A 23,232-nucleotide genomic window follows, 5' to 3' on the forward strand; every position below is an offset into this window, starting at 1 on the left:
GGAGTCTCACTCTGTTGCCCAGGCTGGAGTGCAATGGCACAATCTCAGCTCACTGCAACCTCCACCTCCCAGGTTCAAGCAATACCCTGCCTTAGCCTCCCCAGTAGCTGGGATTACAGGTGCCTGCCACCATGCCCAGCTAACTTTTGTATTTTTATTAGAGATGGGGTTTAACCATCTTGGCTAGGCTGGTCTTGAACACCTGATCTCGTGATCCACCCACCTTGGCCTCCCAAAGTGCTGGGATTACATGCATGAGCCACCGTGCCCAACCTAGCTTTCATATATTTAACAAAATTGTTTGTCTTCCATGTAAAATGTTCTCATTGCCTGAAGTATTACTGACTTGGTACATCAATCATTCAAGTACTTCGTTCTTTAGCTCAGAGATTGTATCTGTCATACCTGTGAACCATCTGGAAAGCAGATTTAAGGACTGAAAGTTAGAGATAGGCCGTTTTCCCTGGGGGTTTGGGAGTGAGGAGCCAGTCCAGCTACAGATGAATTCTCCCTTGGGTGCTGCCCAGCACTTGCTTATTATGGAGTTGCTGGGCCTTTTTTTTTTTTTTTGCTAGGTGATGTGTCATGGCATGGCCTATTTTAACATTCTATTCACTTTATCAGTGACTCTCAAAGTCCCCCCAACCCCACCCTGTTTCAATGTTTGATCTTCTAATGACACTTAGCTTTTCTTTTACTCACAGACAAGGCCAATTTAGATTGTTTTTTCCTTTGAGACAGAGTCTTGCTCTGTCACCCAGGCTGGAGTGCAATGGTGGGATCTCAGCTCATTGCAACCTCCATCTTCCAGGTGCAAGTGATTCTCTTGCCTCAACCTCACAAGTAGCTGGGATTACAGGTGTGAGCCACCATGCTCAGCTAACTTTTTTTTGTAGTTTTAGCAGAAACTGGGTTTCACCATGTTGGCCAGGCTGGTCTCAAACTCCTGACCTTAGGTGATCCTCCCGCCTTGGCCTCCCAAAGTGTTATGATTATAGGCGTGAGTCACCACACCCAGCGCCAATTTAGATTTAAATCAGGGCTTCCCAGCTCACTATACAATAGAATGACCTAGGAGTTGTTTTTTAAAAAAATCTTTACCCAGGTCCAAACCTAGTCAGTCCAATTCAATCAAAATCTCTGTGAGTAGGACCTCAATTATCAGTATTTTTAAGAAGCTCTTGGCCAGGTGTGGTGGCACATGCCTGTGCCTGTAATCCCAGTCCCTTTGGGATGCCAAGGCAGGAGGATTGCTTGAAGCTAGGAGTTCAAGACCAGCCTGGGCAACAAAGTGAGACCCTGTCTCTATTTAAAAAAAAAAAAATGAAAAATTAGCTGGCTGTGGTGGCACATGCCTGTAGTCCCAGCACTTTGGGAGGCTGAGGTGGGAGGATTGCTTGAGCCCAGGATTTCCAGCTGCAGTGAGGTATGATGGTGCCAATGCACTCCAGCCTGGGTGACAAAGTGAGACTGAAGGAAAAAAAAGCAGCTTTCCAGGTAATTCTACATACCTCCAAGGTTGAGAAACCATAGTTGTAAGTGAAGTAAGTATGTCTTGTGATTTCAATGGGGTTGATAAGCCCTTGTACTCCCTTTAATGCCTGAAATTTCATGATTATTTATTCACTCATTTGGATAAAACATTGCCTCGTTCTCTAGGAATCCTTTTTTAAAGTGCAAATTAGCCAAGGAAACTTGGTTCCTAACACTTTAAGGTGAATGCCTCTTGGGGAAAAAGGCTAATATGAAAGTCCTAGGAGCCTGGAGGTAAACAGAACTAGGAGAAGGCACTGCATTAGGGAGTGGTGAGAGGTAAGGTTACCAACCAGGAAGGAAAGATTTCTGAGAGTACATTTTGCTGACCTCACAGTATTGCCTAGGGCCAATCATGCTTTTTGATGACTGCATATTTAAAACCTAATCAAGTGTGACAGCTTATCTCAGCTGCTAAAATCATACCAAAAGAAAATTGAAATATTTTTATAAGCAAAGCAGAGAGCAGACATTGGGAAATGTAGGTTTAGAGCTATGCCTAAATGCCCAACTTTTAAATTATCCCTCACCTAAGAGAAGTTTCTATTACCAAGTCAACTATTTTTCCTGCTTTTTTTACTAAATGTCCTTTATTTCCACCAAAAGCATTATTTCTCTCTCCAATTTCTTTGGTCATTCAACAAAAATGTATTGAGCAACTACTCTCGGCAAGGCACGGTGATAGATGCCGTGAGGGAATACAGAATAACACAAAATTCAATTTGTAGTTGATTTTACAGTTTTTCAAAGCACTTTCACATACAATCTTATTTTATTCTCATAAACACACTGTGAGATAGATCAAGTACCATCCCCACTGTACAGATGAGAAATAGGCTCAGCAAAGGAGGTTAAAATTGCTTGCTAAAGCCACAAAGCACACAGATCTAAATCCAGTTCTTCACTGACTCCAAATATAGTATCTCCCATAGTTTACAATTTCATAAGGAGATTCACAATAAAATAGTGTCAAGTGGTAGACAAGTTAGAAAAAGATGTTCAGAGCCCCACTCACCAAGAGAAAAAAATGAAGAATAATAAAAAAACTCCTTTATTGAAATGAGCCAAATCACAATGCCCAAAAGGAGACCAAGCTTGCATGCAGTTCAGGCCATCATCAAGCAGGTAGGACAAAATAGCAGGCAATGCACATTTAAGAAGATTGTGGCAATTTTTTTCTACAGAATTAGTCTATTCTCTAGCTGGACCCTCAGCCAGTGGCTGGTCTTCACAGGAGAAAGAAACCAACTGCTTCCCCTGGCCAAATCCAGGAAAACTGAATGAACTCTGCCCGAAGACCCATGGTGATCTACTCCCTGAGTATACAAAGACAACCCTTGCCCTCAGTTCTCAATTGGCCTAGTGGGTGAGACAATTACAAGACAGAGCAATAAAAGCCACTATGGGAACGCAGAGGTGGGACACCTGGCCCAGCCTAGGAGGGTGAGGTGGGGTGCAGTGGAGGAAGGGAAGGGAGTTAAGAATAGCTTCTATGGGAATTAGCCAGCAAAGGGAGTGAAAGGGAGCAGGGGGCATAAAGAAGGAAGATAAGGAGCACATATAAATCCTAAAGGTAAGAGAGAATAAGGCACATTCAGGACATGGCAAGGAGACTATTTATTAGAGTGTAACTTCAGTCCTAACCAGAAATTCTGAAGAGCTAATGAAGGAAATCAAGACAGCATCTCAATCTCAAGTCTGACACAGAAATCTTAGGCCTCTTAGCACCAAATCATACTCATATACCTCACTTGCTACTGGAGCTGTGGCTACTCATAATACGTTTTGCTTTGAGCCACACTGGTTCAGGATTGGATTTACAGATCAGGCTCACTCTTAGATATAGGAGGTGAGAATCACAAAGGGAGAATAGGGTTTGACGCGTGCAGAATAGACAAGGGCAGACGTGATAATAAGACCACAATACTGGGCAACACTAAAGAAATTCAGGGTGAGGCACAGTGGCTCATGCCTGTAATCCCAGCACTTTGGGAGGCCGAGGTGGGCAGATCACGAGGTTAAGAAACTGAGACCATCTTGGCCAACATTGTGAAAACCCGTCTCTACTAAAAATACAAAAATTAGCTGAGCCTGTTGGCGCATGTCTGTAGTCCCAGCCACGATGGAGGCTGAGGCAGGAGAATCACTTGAACCCAGGAGGTGGAGGTTGCAGTGAGCTGACATCGCGCCATTGCACTCCAGCCTGGTGACAGAGCAAGATTCCGTCACACACACACAAAATTCAGATGAACTACAGCATGGTTTGGAAACTACAGCCCATGGACCAAATCCGGCCCTTTAATGTTTTTGTAAATAAAGTTTTATTGCAACATTGCAATATTTGTCTATGTATTTTCTGTAGCTGCTCTTATGCTCAAAGAACAGAGTTAAGAGTTTTGGCAGAGACCGTATGGCCCACAGAGCCTAAATAGTTCCTACTAGTCTTTAACAGAAAAAAAACCCTACCAATCCTTGCATTTGAATATAGTAATTGTTAAAAATAGATAACAAAAAACAACAAAACAACAACAACAACAAAAAAATAGACACATGGCAGAAAGGAGGAAGTGATTTAGAACATGCTAAGGATTTTCTATTCCTAGTCTGTATGCAGACTTCAAAGGATGGCAAGAGAATATTCTTTGATAGGAAAATGGGTAAATAAATTGTGGTATAGTTATATAATGAAATCTTATATAGCATTGAACAGTGAATAAATTACAGCCATGTGAATAAGTCTCAATGTTATATGAAAAACACAAATCACCAAAGAATACATACAATTTGATAATTTTTTAAATAAAGTTCAAAAGTAAGAAAAACTTATAGATATATAATATGGTAAGGGTATTAAAGCATAGAAGGGAAATAGCTGGGTGATGTGGCGTGTATCTGTAGTCCCAGATACTTGGGAGGCTGAGGCAGAAGGATCGCTTGAACCCAGGGGTTCAAGACTAGCCTGAGCAACAAAGGGAGATTTTTTTAAAAAGGGGGATGGGGTGGGCCAGGTGTGATGGCTCACGCCTGTAATCCAAGCACTTTGGAGGCCAAGGCGGGCGGATCACCTGAGGTTGGGAGTTCATGACCAGCCTGACCAACATGGTGAAACCCCATCTTCAAAAAAAAAAGAGGAGGGGGGAAATAATGAATATAAGATCCAGGATAGGAGTTTGCTCTAGGGAAAGTGTAGGAAGAAAATTTAGGGAAGGGGAATTTAAGTAAATTCAAAAGCATCAGTAATATTCTAGTTCTTATACACATATGATAGATTCCTGGATGTTTATTTAATAATTATGCTCTATAAATTACACATCATATATCTTTTGTATGTATTAAAATTATACAAGTCACCATAGTGTTTTCAGAAATTTTTTAAAATTAAAAAAATTACATAATAAAAAGGTTTTTTTAATTTAAATTTAATTTTTTTTTTGAGACAGAGTCTCTCTCTGTCACCCAGGCTGGAGTGCAGTGGTGCAATCTCAGCTCACTGCAACTTCTGCCTCCCGGGTTCAAGCAATTCTCCTGCCTCAGCCTCCCAAGTAGCTGGGACTACAGGCATGTGCCACCACACCCAGATAATTTTTTATATTTTTAGTAGAGACTGGGTTTTACCCTGTTGGCCAGGATGGTCTTGATCTCCTGACCTTGTGATCCGCCCACCTTGGCCTCCCAAAGTGCTGGGATTATATGTGTGAGCCACTGCGCCCGGCCATAAAAAGGTATTTTTTAAAAAGTTTCAAGACAGGAAGTGGTGACTTGAAGGCAGACCATGGCAGTATGCAGAAAGAATAGCTGGCAGAGATGACAAATGACAACTAGGATTGATTTTTTTTAATATTTAAGCATACCTTGCAGATTTCTGGAAATTACTCAAGGGTGGGGGATGCCCTAGAACCTGGTAGAATAATGGACTCTCTATGGCCCACAATACGGGGGCTTAATGTTGTAATCTGTATATTAATTATACAAATCCAAACTTAATTTGTAGTATCAGGACAGTGAGATCTAGAGATCTATGGATTACTTGAAAAAGGGAACAGTGTATGCAAAGACATGGAGGCATGAGAAAGATCTTGGCCCATTTAAGCAACTGTTTAAGTGTAGTTGACCCTTGAACAATTGGGGTTTAAACTGTGATGGTCCATTTATAAGTGTATTTTTTCAATAAATACAGTCTGCCCTCTGCATGGGCAGGTTCCACATCAGCGATCAAACAGGGATAGAAAACAGGATTTGCAGGATTGGAAACCTGTACATGGAGGGCCAACTTTTTCTATCTGTGGGTTCCACAGAGCTGACTGTGGGAGTTGAATATGCACCTGCAGATGTTGGTATCTGCAGGGTTCCTGTAGCCAGTTCCCTGCGGATACCTTGGAACAACAACCATATTACCCTGCTGTGTGACTGATGTTTAGTAAGCCTATGGAGGAATGGTGAGAGATGAAGACAGAGGTGGGCTGGGTTCAGGCAGTACTGTATGCCATCCTCCAGTGTTTAGATTCTATCCAGTAGGTCATGGGTAACCACTGAAGGGCATCAAAAATGGAAGGGAGTGATATAACCAGAGGTACAGTCAGAAATGTCTAGGTCTTGGCCAGGCACAGTGGCTCATGCCTTTAATCCCAGCACTTTGGGAGGCCAAGGTGGGAGGATCACTTGAGGTCAGGAATTCAAGACCAGCCTGACCAACATGGTGAAACCCTGTCTCTACTAAAAAAAAATACAAAATTAGCTGGATGTTGTGGCACATGCCTGTAACCCCAGCTACTTGGGAGGCTGAGGCAAGAGAATTGCTTGAACGCAGGAGGTGGAGGTTGCAGTGAGCCAAGATCGTGCCACTGCACTCCAGCCTGGGTGATAGAGTGAGATTCAGTCTCTAAAGAAAAAAAGAAAAAGACATGTCTAGGTCTCAACAACCTTTGACTATAAAATAAGGTGAAATCTCCACTCAGTCCATGTTCCCCAACTAAATCCAGACTCTGAAGATAACTTCAGTTAAGTTTGCTGATTAAAGATATTTTTCTATATATTTAACCAACATGCACAATTTTTGCCTTTTTTTTTTTTAAAAAAAAGGATCACACAGTATGAATTTTTGGCGACTTCATTTTTTGCTTATTACTGTATCATAAACATCTTTCCTTGTCACTATACACTATTTCACTATTTTTAAGGATAACGCAGTATACTATATATGGATACATATTCCTATCACTTAAAACCAATTATCACACGTTATTGTTGCTTTTTTCTCTTACCTTATGTTGATGGACTGACAATTTTCTTTGTTTCTTTTTTACAACTATTAGTGTTTGGGAAGTCCTACATACTATTTACATTCTATTAATGGTCACCTTTCAGTTTTACTTATGCAAATGATATATAAACATTCTTTTCATAAGATAAAACTTAAACAATATAGAAGAATATGGGCTAAAAAGTGTAAGTGTTGGTGGTCAGATGAGCAAGAAGAAAAATGAATAAAATAAAAGAAAAATAAATAAAATTAAAAGTCTTTTCCCTGTTAAATTTGGTGTATCACCTTCCTCAGCATTTATGTACATATATACTTGTATACATACAAACAGAAGCTTTGGTATTTTTTAAAATGGCATCATTACTGTATATATAGCTCTACACTTTGCTTTTTTCACTTAAGGTATATTAGAGATCGGTCCATGACAGTATATAGAGATCTACCTCATTCTTTTTAAGGGCTGTATACAATTTTACAGTAAAAATATACCACATTTTATTAAACCATTCCCCTATTTTTGGACATTTGGATATTTCCAATTTTTCTGACTACAAACATGCTCCAATGAACATCCTTATATCAAAAATCTGTGCATGTATAAAAGCATTTCTGAGGATATATATGAAGAAGTAGAATTGGCTCAAGGGGAAGGTATATTTAAAATGTTGATAGACTGCCACATTTACCCTTCAGAATTGTTGTGCCAGCATATGATCCCTACCTTCTGAATGACCACTAATTGCCCCATATCCTTAGCAACACTAAATTTTATCAAACCTTAATGTTTTTGCCAAAGTATGACATGAATTTATTCTCACTGTAAAGCAACAAAAACAATACAGAAAAAACAGGAGTGCCCTCTTGACCACCATCCCCTGATCCCAATTCTTTCTGGGAAAATTTGTTTCTACCTTGCTATTAATTGTAATTAATTTGTTTCTACCTTGCTATTTTTTAGTAATTGTTTCATTACACTTGATCTTCTGAGGAATAATTTCTTTCTTTCCTTTTTTTTTTTTTTTTTAATGAGACAGAGTCTTACTCTGTTGCCCAGGCTGGAGAGCAATGGCACAGTCTCCACTCACTGCAACCTCCACCTCCTAGGTTTAGACAATTCTCCAGCCTCATCCTCCCGAGTAGCTGGGATTACAGGCACCCACCACCACGCCTGGCTAATTTTTGTATTTTTAGTAGAAATGGGGTTTCACCATGTTGGCCAGGCTGCTCTCGAACTCCTGACCTCAGGTGATCCACCCCACCCTGAGGAATAATTTCATAATTTACTCAAGCTTCCTAGACATGTTAACAATTATTTAGACTTAACTCTTAAGTTTTATTAGTTCATTTACTCACCACCGGGTTTTGAGGTAGTAGCCTCATCATCACTCCCATTTCCTGCTCCAGATGACTGTGACATCTGTCCTTCGAGTCTATGATAGAAAAGAGAAAATTCACTTTTACAGCAGTCCTCTCCCATATCTGTATAATGTTATGAATTCATTGACTCTGGTTTCCCAGCCAATTTTATCCTATTTATTCTATATCTAATCTTCAAAATTTTGGTCTGCTAATCACATCCTTCCCTGCTAACCCTTGCAATTATAGTGCTATTCTTTTACTTGTTTTTTTTCTTCTGGCATTTAAAGCTGATTTGGGTAGGAAAACACATTTGTTAGGACTGTCTTAAGTTGGAAGCCTGACACGCTCTTTTAAATTACAATGGCTTGAATTCCTACCGGCTAGAAAGTCAGCAAAACAGATTCCCCTCAAAGTGTCCTCCAGCTATTTCTGGAGGTTCTTCAAAGTACTATCTCACTTACGATCTGAATCTGGTCACAAATTTTCTTCTGTTCTTGCTTCTTCATTAAGCTGCAGTGCTATGATCCTTGAAGACCATTTTGTGATCACCACTTGACTGGGCAGGATCTTCAACACAAGTAACTATGACTCTAACGAGGTTTTCCCAAAGTTCTCCATGTCACATATGAGTAAAGGTTGTAACTTCTAACATACCTGTTATAAATGTTTGGGAATAACAAAACTTAGTACGACATTGAGAATAACTTAAAAGTGCCTAAAAATGTGGCTTTGCTTGGGTCTTGTGACCTGTAACCAGGTACATACCCAGGTCCACCTTCAGTATGTTCCTAAACAAGATCCTCCCTGCATTCAAAAATCTCAAAAGGATGTTTTAGCTCACCTTCAGTCATCGGAGGATCCGTTGTTTTCTTCCATTTATGGTCCCATCTGTCTAAAGAAGAGGGCCAGGAAGACCTTTTGAAAACACATTAGCAATGCCCGCCCTTTAAGGCTATGTCCTAACCACCAAGGCTGGACTTCGTGTGTATTTAAGGCCTTCAAGGTTGATAGACAGCAGATCTGACCAATTCCTGCTGGGGGAAAACCCACTCCACTAACAGCAGCCTGGTTGGAGCCAAAAGAAAAGCAAAAACAAAACGAAAATTCCAAAAAATCTCAAATTCTACAGTTCCCAAATCTGGGTTATTCCCTGTTTAAAAATATTACCTGTGGGACTTCAACAGATAAGCCCAGGTTGTTCTGTACCAAGACTGGCAGTTCCTAAACTGAACTGCTGGGGAGAGATTGTGTCCTCACAATGGGGTAGTGTTGACATCACCTACACGTGGAGGGGGAGGGGCATCAGGGTAGTGCTGACCTCATCCCCATGAGGAGGGGGAGGGGCATCAGGCTCTCCACGTGGTCTCTGCTGAGCGGGAAAAGGTGGGGGATGGGAGATGGGGACTGGAGCCTTCTAAGAGCAGAAGTCTAAGCTCATGCTCCGCCATTGTTGGCGTGGGTAAAGGTGAGTCTGCAGTTTTTCTTTTTTCCCATGGTGTTTGGCTTGACTAGATTAGCTATCTAAAATTTTCTCAATTGCTTGGTTGCTCATCTTTGGTCATTTGTCTTGAGAGACGAGTTTTGTTAAGGCTTTAGTCTGTGTCTGTTGGCCTTTCTCACTGTTGTGAATGGGATATATACGCACACATAATGTTTAGTTCTGTTATTATTAGAATAAGAGAAAATTATTGGAATATACAAAAGAATGTTAATTGTAAAATTTAGGTGGCGGGTGTATTGGTGTTCACTGTAAAAATTCTTTACAGTGTTTCTGCATGTTTGATGCTTTTTATAACAAATGTTGGAAAATAAAAGGGAGCTATTTAATAATACATTGAAAAGAAAAAAATGAAAACGATGAAATTCTGTATATTTATTTTACATCTGGCTTGTATTAGTTAGGACTCTTGTTTGCAAGTGACAGAAACCCAACTTAAATAAGCTTAAGAAGAAAATTGAGTTTATATGTTAATGTAACTGGGAAAAGAATAGGGCAGATCTCAGACCTAACTAGATCCAGGGACACAAATGGTATCTACCCTTTCACTCCATCTCATCTTTCATCTCTACTTTCTTTCTGTATCACCTAATTCTCTAAGACTCTTTTACATGGTAGAGACCCAACATGGCTACCAATTGCTCTGGGGTCACATCCTTATAGTTCAAGATCCAAGGAAAAGAGAAAGTTATTTCTTCACCTTTGATTTGGGAAATTCCAAGGGAGGTCTTGTATCTCTGGCCTGGGTCTCATGCCTACCACTTGGAGCTACCACTGGGTCCAATGGGGTTGGATAATATGATTATGGTATTATGATTAGTTCATCCTGGGTTAGGTGCCCAGCCATAGGCAGGGGAGGAGGCTATTATGATTATGTGTCCTACCAGGACTATATTGAAAGGATAAAGTAGGAGAAGGTATCCAAAGGAAGAAGAATGTTGTTGCTAGAAGCAGCGAGGAAGGAATGCTGGGCAAAGGAAAATAGCAGATATCCACTACATTGACTTATTAGTTTTAATGATTTTAAGTTAGGTTTCTTGGATTCTCAATGCATATAATCACATCTACAAAGAACTATACTTTTTCCTCTTTTCTCTTGCTTTTAGACTTATACAGCTTATTTTGTTTTCTTGTTTTCTCACATTCCAGAACCTTCAAAACACTATAGTGGACATCTATGCTTTATTCCTGAATTTCAGGGGAACTGATTATGATGCTTTCTGATGGTTTTTTGGTACTCTTTACTGTGTTTAGAAAGTTGTTTTCTAGCTGGGTGCCGTGGCTCATGTCTGTAATTCCAGCACTTTGGGAGGCTGAGGTGGGTGGATTGCTTGAGCCCTGGGTGCGACAGCAGTGTGGGCAATGTGTTAAAACCCAGTCTCTACAAAGAATACAAAAAATTAGCTGGGTGTGGTGGTGCGTGTCGGTAGTCCTGGATACTCCAAAGGCTAAAGTGGGAGGATAACCTGAGCCTGGGGAGGCGGAGGCTGCAGTGGGCAGAGATCACCACACACACAAAAAAACAAAAGTTTTATTCTGGTTCTCGTTGTACTTTCTATACTCATTGTACTCATTTATAAGGAATAACTGCTGATTTTTATCCAGTGCCTTTTGGCTATCCATTAACAGATAAGACTACATCAAAGTTAAAATTTTTGTAAGGAGGATAGAGAAGTATAGAAATCACTCGAAAACACGAAAATGGAGAAACTGTGATGCAGGCTTCACTTCCATGAAACTAGGAGAGGAAAATGCTTCATGAAGACACTACTTAGAGCCGGGTATGGTGACTTAAGCCTGTAATCCCAGCACTTTGGAAGACTGAGAAGGGAGGATCACTTGAGCCCAGGAGTTCAAGACCATCCTGGGCAACATGGTGAAACCTCATCTCTACAAAAAATACAAAGAGTAGCGTGGTGTGGTGGGCACACATCTGTAGTCCTAGCTACTAGAGAGGCTGAGGTGGGAGGATTGCTTGAGCCCAGGAGGTCAAAGATTCAGTGAGCCATGAGTGTGCCACTGCACTCCAGCCCCAGCCAGAGTGAGATGAAATCTTAAAAAAAAAAAAAAAAAAAAAAAAGAAAGAAAGAAGGAAAGAAAACACTATTTAGGCAGATCAGATGGAAAGCAGATGGACAGGTGACTAAATTATTTTAGCTAGCCCCAGTAGAAGCACTCATCATAATGCCATGGACTGTTGTAAGTGCTTTATGTATGTTACTCCAGCAAAAGAGGTCTATTATTTATAGAAACTAAACGAGACATCTGGATGCTCATTATGTAATGTAGCTTTATTTGTAAAAGTTCATTGAGCAGTACAATTATGATTTGTGCATTTCTGTAGGTTATTTATCGCTAAAATGTTTTTAAAACTGACTAAAATGCAAATAAGTGAAAATAAACCACAGAGGTTATAGACTTGAAGACAAGTAGGGATAGTAGAGTATGCTAGACTGAAAATAAGAGGAATAAAGTCTGGGATTCTATTTCTCACATCTAGTTCCTGGAATACGATTAGCCAGGTTTATATCCCAGATAGGAAATTTAAAGGATCCTTCTTTGAAGAACTGAGCCACATCAAAGAATAGTCTACTGATACAGGTACCTCAACCAAAGAGCATCCTGCCATCCAGTTGCCATACCTCAAAGCCCACCCCTTCTCCCAGGCATTCAGAATTTCCAGCCAGCTTTTTAGTGCCTCACTCTTAAATATGAGCATATCGCTAAAGATTTCAAACAATTCGAGGAACGTTCCAACGTGAAAGCCAGAAGTGAAACAAACAAAACCCAAAAAACAGAAAAGGTGAGGTGGGAGAAAATATAAACAATGCGGAGAACAAATAAAAACATTAAAAAGGCCAGGCGCAGTAGCTCATGCCTATAATACCAACACTTTGGGAGGCCAAAGCAGGAAGATTACTTGAAGTCAGAGGTTCAAGACCAGCCTGGCCAACATGGTGAAACTCTGTCTCTACAAAAATACAAAAGATTAGCTGGGCTTGGTGGTGCACGCCTGTAATCCCAGCTACTTGGGAGGCTGAGGCAGGAGAATTGCTTGAACCCAGGAGGTGGAGGTTGCAGTGAGCAGAGATCACACCACTGCACTCCAGCCTGGGCAACAGAGCAACACTAAGTCCTGAGGACAATTCCTAGGGAGTCCTAGTGGTTGATGGTCTCTAAGAGTTGTTGACGCCATTTGCATTAACGACCTCTCCTCTTGGTGCTGAGCGTGACTCTATTAGATCCCTAAGTGATGAGGGCCTAGTCTTTAAACTCAAGGGTTCACTGGTTGTTAGAAGGATGATCTCTGGGCTGCTCTGCAATGTTGGCTTTGCTGGGACTCAGGAAGTCAAGGCTCTCTCTTGGTGCAGTGGAAAGTGGGGAGCAAAGACTGCTGTGATAGAAGGCCTAATTTAGCAAAGACTCTCTGAGCTTCGACTGACCTTTCAGACTTGTGTGTGGAATTGGGAAGTGCTCCAGAAGGCAGAGGCCTTATCTCCGGTCATTGTGATTAGCCTCAGTAAAGGCCACTGTAATCTGTAATAGGGTTCTGCAGGCTGTGTCCACCCCCCAAGTTATGTGTGGAAAAATGAAATCCAGCTTATACCCGACTAGTCAACCAAGGCTCATGTCCTAATTCAGGGGTGCCACGGTCAGCAGAGAAAGGCAAACTTTCATATACCTGGCGTATCTAAAGAGGTGCCTTTTTCAAATGAATCTATCCCAAGAGGAGACTATTTTTTGCAGTGTTTCTGGTCTGAAGGTCATGACCTTTCCTAATTTGCCCTAAGGGGTCTTGTGCGTTAGCTGCAGCCTTTGCTCTTCTAAAGCATTGATATGCAGATTATAGGTCTTTAAGTCCTAATGGTCCTTTATCAGAGGTCCTGAGTAATCATTATATAAATATTGTACAACGGTAAAAAAAAGAAGAAGAAATCCTCAGTAATCAGAAGCCTTCCCTGGAAGAGGCCCTTTTTCTTTGCCTCTCTGAGTGAGCCCTGGCCAGTCTCCTCACCTCAGGCAAATTGACATAAGAAAATGACTTTGGTTGGAGAGGTCTTTGTAGCAATAGAGAAAAAAAAAAGAACAAAAAAAAATTACTTTGGTCAGATTAGATCAAAATGGCAGCCAACACACTTATAACTTTGTTCTCATTCTCCCCGCTCTGAATCCCTTAAAACAGTACAAAGGCAAAATAAACAAGAGCAGTATAATTAAAGTGTATCATCAGCAGTCCAGAAATTGTGATGAATCCCCTGAGAATAGATATCAGTTAGAATCATATTGATAAGAGAGGAAGAGAAGTCTCGTCCAAAACCTGCAAGAGAAGGTTACGGCAGTAAATTCAGAGAAAATCAAATTTCAGATTTAATAAATGCAAAAGCATGGAAAGGGGGAACTTGCACTTAATTGAACAATTGCATTCACTACAATTGGAATGGAGCAGTTAAAAAAAACAAGAATTGTATTCAGAAAAAAAAGGGTCACTTCTGTGGCTGTTCCTGTCCCTTCTTCCCCCAACTTATTCCAAAGTCAAAACTTAAAATTTCACACTAAAGAAAGTGAACTACTTGCTTTTTTTTTCCCTTTTCTTTTTTACACTACTTGCTTCTAAAAGTTTACTAATGTGAGCATAGGATCCTAGAAAAACTAACAGAACAGACCTCTGTGTAATCTGGACTTTCAAGAAATATAGGCAAAAAAAAAAAACAAAAAAAAAAAAAACAGAAGCAATTTTGATTGTGAGAGAAATACTCTCCTGAGTAATACACACCAGTGAAACTGCCTTTGCAAAATTATGACGGTAAGAGGCCTTTATGCTTTTTCCCTTCTTAGATCTTTTTTTTTTGAGAAAAAGGTTTTTTTCTTCTCAGTTGACTGAATTATGTTTCTCCATTTACTTCTGTCTGCCCTCTTGCCACCCTTGATGCCCACATGAGGACCTAAGATGATTCCTAACAGCCTGGGACCCCTCAGGAAAAACAGAAGGCACCACAGACTCTGTTTTGGGAAGAACCTCTGTTTTCCTCATGGAACCCCAGGAGTCGTGAGCAGATAAAAAGCACATCTGGTTCCATGTGTCAGAATAACAGGGTTTCTGTGGAGCATCGATCTGCTGTTTAATAGAAAATTGTAAAGAGTCGTAAAAGGTTTATGAAAATTTTAACTTACGGTCAAACTGATTAAGATTGCATAGATTTGTTTATAAAGTTTTATTAAAATAGGTTTAACATTAATAGTATGCTAATGCAAAGGCAAAATTTGGCTTTCTCTTTTGAACAAGATTTTTATGTAATATTGAAATAAAAAAGATTTTTGTTTGCCTTTGGGGTAAACTGCAGGACAAAAGGAAAAACGAAAGGAGAGAGAAGAGACAGAGTCAATTGGTCTCATGCTGTCTTCACTGGTTCTCGTTGTTTGTAAAGCTGGGTCTCCCCTTTATCAATGAGTAAAGATATTTACCTGTTTGAAATTTTTCTAGTTATCACTTTGGCTAATTGAATGACCTGTGATCCTATTTTGTGATATCAAGTGTTTTAAATCTTTGATATTTGACACATCTTCCAAGATCAAACTTTCATGTTCTAAATTCAGTCCTTTCGTCCTCATTAACTTTTTTTAGATATTGCATCCCTTGATGTCCAAAAGAGACATATTTGGCTTATTTGGTATGTTACAGTCATACAGGGAGCATTGTCAAGTGTGAAATGGCATTTGGCTTTCTTTGGGATGTATATCTATGAATGTGTTATTAATGTGTGTTCTAGAATTATGTGAGACTCATAATTTTAATGTGACTTATGCATATTATCACTAATAATTATGATTATTATGTTAGATTGTTATAAGCTACAAAATATCCAAATTTCTTTGTTAATTGTGTCTTTAACCATAGGTATTCAATTTTCTTGTCATCTACAATTGATTTGCTTTGTTCCTTTTCTTTCTTTTTTATATATATTTTTTATTGCTTTGATCCTTTTCAAAAGGTGGTTTTATATTCAGCTATAGGACTCTGACAGGGGCTTTTGAATGCAGTTTCCCGATGACTTTAGAAATTGTGCCATTGGAATAGAAAAAAAAAAACTTCCAGGACTCACATGGAGAGCTTGTGTCCAGAAGGATTTTTGACCCAATATCAAATAGAACAGGAGTTAATCACGTGGACTGAGCTAATAGAAGATTGAAATTATCTTTTTATGATTTTTTGCTTAAAATTGGAAAACTGGAGAGAGAAAAATTATGTTTTGGAAAAACTGTAGTATACCTGTTACTAGATTCCAGCTCATTGTTTTTGGATTCCAGTCCATTGTTTTTGAGTCTCTGCTGATGACCCAGTATTTGATTGGTTCTCAAGGTCATTCACCTAGATCCTTCAAGGCTTCACATCATTTCTACAGTGACACCTGAAGCTAGGATTTTCAGTTCCTATGTTAGGGCTTATTATTTAAGTCTACTGTTCACTTAAGTACAATACTAAAGCTGTAGATAAGAGTGCTAATGTTTTGTTATGCAGACCTTGGGATCTTAACTAGGCACTTGCGAATACATGCAAACAACTGCAAGACAGTTTCACTCCTCTTACCCTGGGGCAAACCCTACTCCAACGATCCCCTATCAGCAGGAAGAAGTTAGAGTAGTCATTGGTGTTTTCCCATCTCTGTAACTCAAACTTCAGGATTGAAGTGTACTGAAATCCAAAGGGGGGATTGAAACCGGCTTTGCAAAATTATAACAAAAGAAGTCTGACATGGAGAACTCCATCTTGCTCCTAACCTCTAAGCTGTCTTTGCTCACTACTGGGCATAGTCCAAGCTAACCATGGGAAAAATTTAGTTTACAGTTTAACTTAACAGTAAGGATAATAGTCCCTTACTGAAACTAACCCGCTTCTTGCTGAGGGCCTGAAAACTGCCTTTGTAAGACAAATGAAAGGCGACAAGATTAGATTATGGGAAGGACTTAAATTCTGCAAAAATGTAGGTGTAATTTGTATAATCCCTTACTGCTCAGGAGTTATGTGGCCAGAGGCCAAAGGATTTGTGACTTCCCCAATTGCTCCTATGAATAGCGTCCCTATTGTAAAGCCTAAAATCGGTGTTTTGAGATTTTTTTTTTTTTTTTCAGATTTTTCTGGCAACCAACTGACCCATGACTCAACTGGTAATATTTGAATCAGATAAAAATAAAATTAGAGCCAACAGTGTTAAAAGAGAATTTTATGAGGCTAAAGAAGTAGATAATGGCCATGCTATGCAGGGCCTCAGAGGCTATATTAACGATTTTGTTTTTATTGTAAGAGCAATAAGAATCATTGAAAAGTTTTCAACTTGGGCAACATAGAGAGACCCCATCTCTACAAATTATAATAATAATAACAAATTAGCCAGGCATGGTGGTGCATGCTTGTGCACCCAGTTACTTGGGAGACTGTGGTGGAAGGATCACCTGAGCCCAAGAGGTCAAGGCTGCAGTGAGCCATGATCACACCACTGCACTTAAGCCTGGGTGACAACCTGGTCTCAAAAAAAAAAAAAGTTTAAAAGTGCAAAAGACCACCACGCTGAGTGTAAAAAGTATTGGATGAGGGGCAAAAGTCAAAGCAGTTTGATCAATTAGAAGGCTATTACTGAGAAAAGAAAATATCTTAGAGGTGGTGGGAGTGGTAGACTTTGAGAAAGAACAAGAACAAGCAAGCTGTTTTTTTTTTTCTTTAGATTGAGTCTTGCTCAATCTAAAGGCTGGATTGCAGTAGCGTGATCTTGGCTCACTGCAACCTCCATCTCTGTGAGTAGCTGGAATTACAGGCACGCGCCACCATGCCCGGCTAATTATTATTGTTAGTTTTTGTATTTTTAGTAGAAATGGGGTTTTACCATGTTGGCCACGCTGTTCATGAACTCCTGACCTCAAGTGATATGCCTGCCTCGGCCTCCCAAAGTGCTGGGATTACAGGCATGAGCCACTGCGCCTGGCCCAAGCAAGCTCTTAAGAGACATTTAGCGGGCAAAATGAGGGACAGGACATAACAAGGATGACTTCCTAGCTTCTGGCTTGTGCAAATGGATGGATGATGGTTCCATTTACTGGGGAAAGGAGGAAGAAGGACTAGACCAGTTGGGGGCAGGTTGGTCATCTCTGTCTCCAGACATCCCTACTTGTGGCTAGCTAGGATCTCCTCATAGAATGACAGACTCGGGGTAGACAGACTTGTTACATGTTGCCTCAAAGGTCCAAGAGGGAGTATCCCAGTACGCCCAGGTGGAAGCTACGAGGCCTCTTATGACCTACCATTGTAAATGCCAAATTTCTGCTGCATTCTTTTGGTTAAGCAAGTCCCTAAGATGAGCTCAGATTTAAGAAGAGAGGAATTAGGCTACACAGAAAGAGAAAGTGGAAAGGCCATGTGCCTCAAGTGATGAACTAATATTGATTATTATTAACTAAAGTCAATGTTTTATTCAGATTATTTTAGGTTTTTTTTTTAACCTAATATTCTTTTTTCTGTTCCAGAATCTCATCCAGGATACCATATCATATTTAGTTACTATGTCTCCTTAGGTTCTCTTGGCTGTGAAAGTTTCTCAAACATTCCTTGTTTTTGATGACTTAGACCATTTAAAAAAGTTTGTTGAGGGTATTTTGTAGCATTTGGGTTTGTCTGATGCTTGTTTCATAGTTAGACAGGGGTTATGGATTTCTGGAAGGAAAATTAGAGAGGTGAAGTGCCATTATCACATTATATCAAAGGTACATGACCTATTGCTGATGACATTAACCTTGATTGTGAATATAGAAAACTATTTCCAGGATTGTTGCTATAATGGGAAATAGGAAACTTTAATGGTAGTTAATGTGGTGTTCCATTTATTCACTCAACAAATATTTATTGAATGTATACCATGTTCCAGGATCTTGGACACACCAGTGAACAAAAACAGGCAAATATTTGCCTTCATTGAGCTTACATGGTTAACAAGAGACACAATAAATAATAATATAATACATTTTATAGTATGTTAGGAGGTAATGCATGCTATGGAAAAATTACATCCCTGAGCAAAAGGGATGGGAGGGCAAATGACATTATTTATTAGTGGAGTGACTAGGGCAATACCTTATTGAGAAGGTGACATTTGAGCAAAGACTTGAAGGAAGGGAGGGGTTTAGTCATTGGAGATCTGGAGTAGAGCCTCCCAGATAGAAGGAACAGCCAGTGCAAAGACTCTAAGGTATGAACACGTATAGTGTGCTTGAAAAATAGCAAGGAGGGGGCTGGGTACAGTGCCTCACATCTGTAATCCCAGCAGTTTGGGAGGCTGTGGCAGGCAGATCACCTGAGGTCAGGGTTCGAGACCATCCTGACCAACTTGGAAAAACCTCATCTCTACAAAAAATACAAAATTAGCCAGGTGTGGTGGTGTATGCCTATAATCCCAGTTACTTGGGAGGCTGAGGCAGGAGAATCACTTGAACCTGGGAGGTGGAGGTTGTGGTGAGCTGAGATCACGCCATTGCACTCCAGCCTGGGCAACAAAAGCAAAACTCTGTCTCAAAAAAAAAAAAAAGAAGAATAGCAAGGAAGCAAGGAGGTTAGTGTGACTGTGTGACTAGAGAAGAGTCAAAGAAAGTAGGGGAGAGTAGTAGGAAATGATGCTAAATAGGTAACAGAAATCCAGACAATTGAAGACCTCGTAAGTGATTGTACAGACATTGGTTTTCCTCTAAATGAGATGGGAAACAATTGGAGAGGTTTGAGCAGAAAAGAGACTTTAACTTTCTTTTTTGTTTTTTTTTTTTCAAGTCTCTTTGACTGTAAGTTTATTTAATGCAAAATAATCCTCTCCAATTTTACTGAGGTTGCTGACCCAGCCCCAGCCTCCACTTTCTTGTCGGCTCCGGCGGCACAGCACTCCATCTATAGGTCTCTCTGACAGCTTCTGTTCCTGTGAGTCTTGCAGGTCATTCACCCTCCAGACCTTTAGACCAAGGCCTGCCACTCTCCGGACAGCTGTGGCATAGGGTGGCAGGCACAATCTCTGGGGGCAGATGAAGGCCATGCAGCCTCTCAAGTCCTGAGGCTATATGAAGGAACAGTTTGCCTGGAGACATTTCTACTGGTGCCTTACCAATGAGAGATACTGGATACCCTCATTGGTAAGGTACCAGTAGAAATGTCTCCAACCCTCATTGGTAAGGTACCAGTAGAAATGTCTCCAGGCAAACTGTTCCTTCACATAGCCTCGGGACTTGAGAGGCTGCATGGCCTTCATGACATGAAGGTTGGGCACATTCTTGTCTGCCAGCTGCGGGTGCTTAGGCATGTGGACATCCTTCTTGGCCACTATGACTCCCTCCTTAAAAAGGAGTTCATAAACGGCAATCCAGTTCTTCTTAGGCATCAACATCTCAGTGGCTGTAGGGTCCGGGGCTGGGGCTGGAAATGTTTAACTTTCATTGTTAATAGGCAAATCTGACTCATATTGAAAGTAGATTGTGGTAGGGGACAAAGGTATAACCCCAGTTAGGAGGCTATTGAAATAATCCAGGCAACAGATAATGATGACTTGAACCACAATGGTAGCTGCGAAAGCTGTGAGAAGTGGGTGAATTACTGATGTATTTTGAAGAGTAAATAGGATTTTTTGATTATTCAAAGATAGAGTGTAAGAGAAAGAGAGGAGTTGAAGAAATACCCAAGAGTTTGGATCTAAGCACATGAAAGGATGGGATTGTCATCAACTGAAGGCTGTGAGTAATATCAGTTTTGGGATGTATGTGGGGAGGCAGACTGGAGAGAGACTAGAAGTACTGTTTTATTTATTTTTTATTTTGTTTCAGTAGTTTTTAGGAAACAGGTGATAGTTTTAGACATGTGATATGAGATGTCTTTTAGATATTCAAGCAGAGAAGTCAAATATGTACTTGGATATACAAGTCTAGAGTTTAAGGGAGAAGTCTAGGGTGGAGATATAAATGGTGTTTAAAGCCAGGAGACAAGATAAAATTATCAAGAGAGGGAGTGTGGACAGAGAAGAGAATGCCAAGTATAGCATTCTGGGAAAGAAGGAATCAGTGAAGGAGTCTCAGAAGGAGCAGCTTTCTGAACATAGCTGGAGGCGTCATACTATGTGACTTCAAATTATATTACAAGGCTATAGGAACCAAAACACCATGGTATTGTTATAAAAACAGACACATAGACCAATTGAACAGGATAGATAATCCAGAAATAAATCCATGTATTTACAGCCAACTGATTATAGACAAAGGCACCAAGAACATACATTGGAGAAAAGACACTGTCTTCAATAAATGGTGCTGGTGTTATTATATGGATATATTGGGAAACACACACACACACACACACACACACACACACACGCTAAAATAAATGGTCCTGCGAAAATTGGATATTATATTCAGAAGAATGAAACCCAACCCATATCTCTCACCATATACAAAAATCAATTTAAGATGGATTAAAGACTTAAACATAAGATCTGAAACTATAAAACTACTAGAGGAACACAGGGGAAACACTTCTGGACACTTATCTAGGCAAATATTTTGTGGATAACACCTCAAAAGCACAGGCAACAAAAACAAAACAAAACAAAAGACAAATACGACTTAATTAAACTAAAAAGCTTTTGCACAGCAAAGGAAACACAAAATAAAAAGGCAACCTATGGAATTGGAAAAACATTTGCAAACTATATATCTGATAAAAGGCGAATATTCAAAATATGTAAGGAACTCAACACCATAGTAAAAACAACAACAACAAAGTAATTATATTAAAAAGTGGTCAAAAGGCATGAATAAACATTTTTCCAAAGAAGACATACAAATGGCCAAAAGGTATATAAAAAATGCTCTACATCAGTAATCATCAGGGAAATGCAAATCAAAACCGCAATTAGATCTCATCTGACCCCAGTTAGGATGGCTGTTATTAAAAAGACAAATAAACGGATGCTGGTAAGGATGTGGAGTCAAGACAACTCATATGCACTGTTGGTGGGAATGTTAATTAGTACAGCCACTATGGAACACACTGTGGAGATTTCTCAAAAAAACTAAACATAGAACCACCATATGATCAAGCAATCTCACGACTATTTATCCAAAATTAAAGAAATCAGTATAACAAAAAGTTACTTGCACCCCAATGTTTATTGTATCAGTATTCATAATAGCCAGGATACAGAATCAACCTAGGTGTTCATTAATGGCAAATGATATAAAAAAATGTGGCATGTATACACAATGGAATACTATTCAGCCATAAAAATGAAATCCTGTCATTTGCAGCAACGTGGATGGTCATTATTTTAAGTGAAATAAGCCGGGGACAAAGAGACGTTCTTACTCACATGTGGGAACTCATGAAGGTAGAAAGTAGACTGATAGAAACCAGAGGGGGTGAGAAATATATGTGGATGGGAGGGGTTAATGAAGAAAGACTGGTTAATGGGTACAATCATACAATTACATAGAAGAAATAAGTTACTATGTTTGATAGCAGAGTAGGGTGACTATAGCCTATTAGACTTATAGCAGATCTCTCAGCGGAAACCCTACAAGCCAGAAGAGAGTGGGGGCCAATATTCAACATACTTAAAGAACAGAACTTTCAGCCTAGAATCTCATATCCTGCCAAACTAAGCTTCACAATTGAAGGAAAAATAAAATCTTTTATGAACAAGCAAGTACTCAGAGATTTTATTACCACCGGGCCTGCTTTACAAGGACTTCTGAAAGAAGCATTATACATAGAAAGGAACAACCAGTATGAGCCTTTCTAAAAATATACCAAAAAGTAAAGAGCATCAACATAAAGAAGAATTTACATCAACGAATGGATAAAATAGCCAGTTAAAATCAAATGGCAGTAACCCTAAATTTAAATCGACTAAATCCCCCAATCAAAAGATACAGCCAAAACCTAATGGTATATCCAAAAATACACAAAGACTCAAAACAAAGGGTTGGAGAAAAATTTACCAACCAAATGGGGAGCAAAAATAAATAAATAAACAAAAAGCAGGAGTTGCAATTCTCACATTTGATAAAATAGATTTCAAAGCAACAAAGATACAGTGGTAAAAGGATCAATGCAAAAATTAGAGATCTTAATACCCAGATACATAAGACCCATAACGAGATTTAGACTCAACGAGACAGAAAATTAATAAGGATATCCAGGACTTCAACTCAGATCCGGAACAAGTAAACTCAATAAATATTTATAGAGTTCTCCATTTTAAATACACAAAATATTGATCGGCCATTATTAATACCCATTTTTAGAATGAAGCAATATTCCTGTTCTCTCTCCCTCTTTTTCTTCTTCTTTCTTCCTCTCCTTCTCTCCTTTTTTTACTTTTCAACATCCTAGTTCCTCACCTCTACTCAATACATTCCTCTGAACACCTGATTCCTTGTGATTCTCCCGTCCCACTGAAACCTCCAATAAAAAAAAAAAAAAGATATAAGGCTGAGAGGTGGTTTGTGGGAAATGTGAACCTACTGGAAGACTTCACAGGCTGAAGATTCTGAGAGATATGAGGCCCAG

At 39.7% G+C, this 23,232-nt stretch overlaps 2 protein-coding genes across 4 annotated transcripts in view; one reads left to right on the top strand and one right to left on the bottom strand.

The window, feature by feature from the left end:
- CUL4B (cullin 4B) overlaps positions 1-23,232 on the bottom strand; it is a 73,050-nt gene that overhangs the window by 40,628 nt on the left and 9,190 nt on the right. For all 3 annotated transcript variants that reach the window (XM_078362363.1, XM_078362361.1, XM_078362362.1), the window contains exons 2-3: positions 8,614-8,806; positions 8,147-8,223 (exon numbers count right to left, since the gene is read on the bottom strand). In XM_078362363.1, the coding sequence (XP_078218489.1) occupies positions 8,147-8,210 (64 nt within the window). In that variant the 5' untranslated portion in view covers positions 8,211-8,223; positions 8,614-8,806. The remainder of the gene's footprint in view (positions 1-8,146; positions 8,224-8,613; positions 8,807-23,232) is intronic.
- Positions 1-23,232, top strand: part of MCTS1 (MCTS1 re-initiation and release factor) — a 47,628-nt gene that overhangs the window by 5,213 nt on the left and 19,183 nt on the right. The gene's annotated exons all lie outside the window — the stretch shown is intronic.

The sequence above is a fragment of the Callithrix jacchus genome, chromosome X, assembly GCF_049354715.1.
Source record: "Callithrix jacchus isolate 240 chromosome X, calJac240_pri, whole genome shotgun sequence".
NCBI classification, from domain to species: domain Eukaryota; kingdom Metazoa; phylum Chordata; class Mammalia; order Primates; family Cebidae; genus Callithrix; species Callithrix jacchus.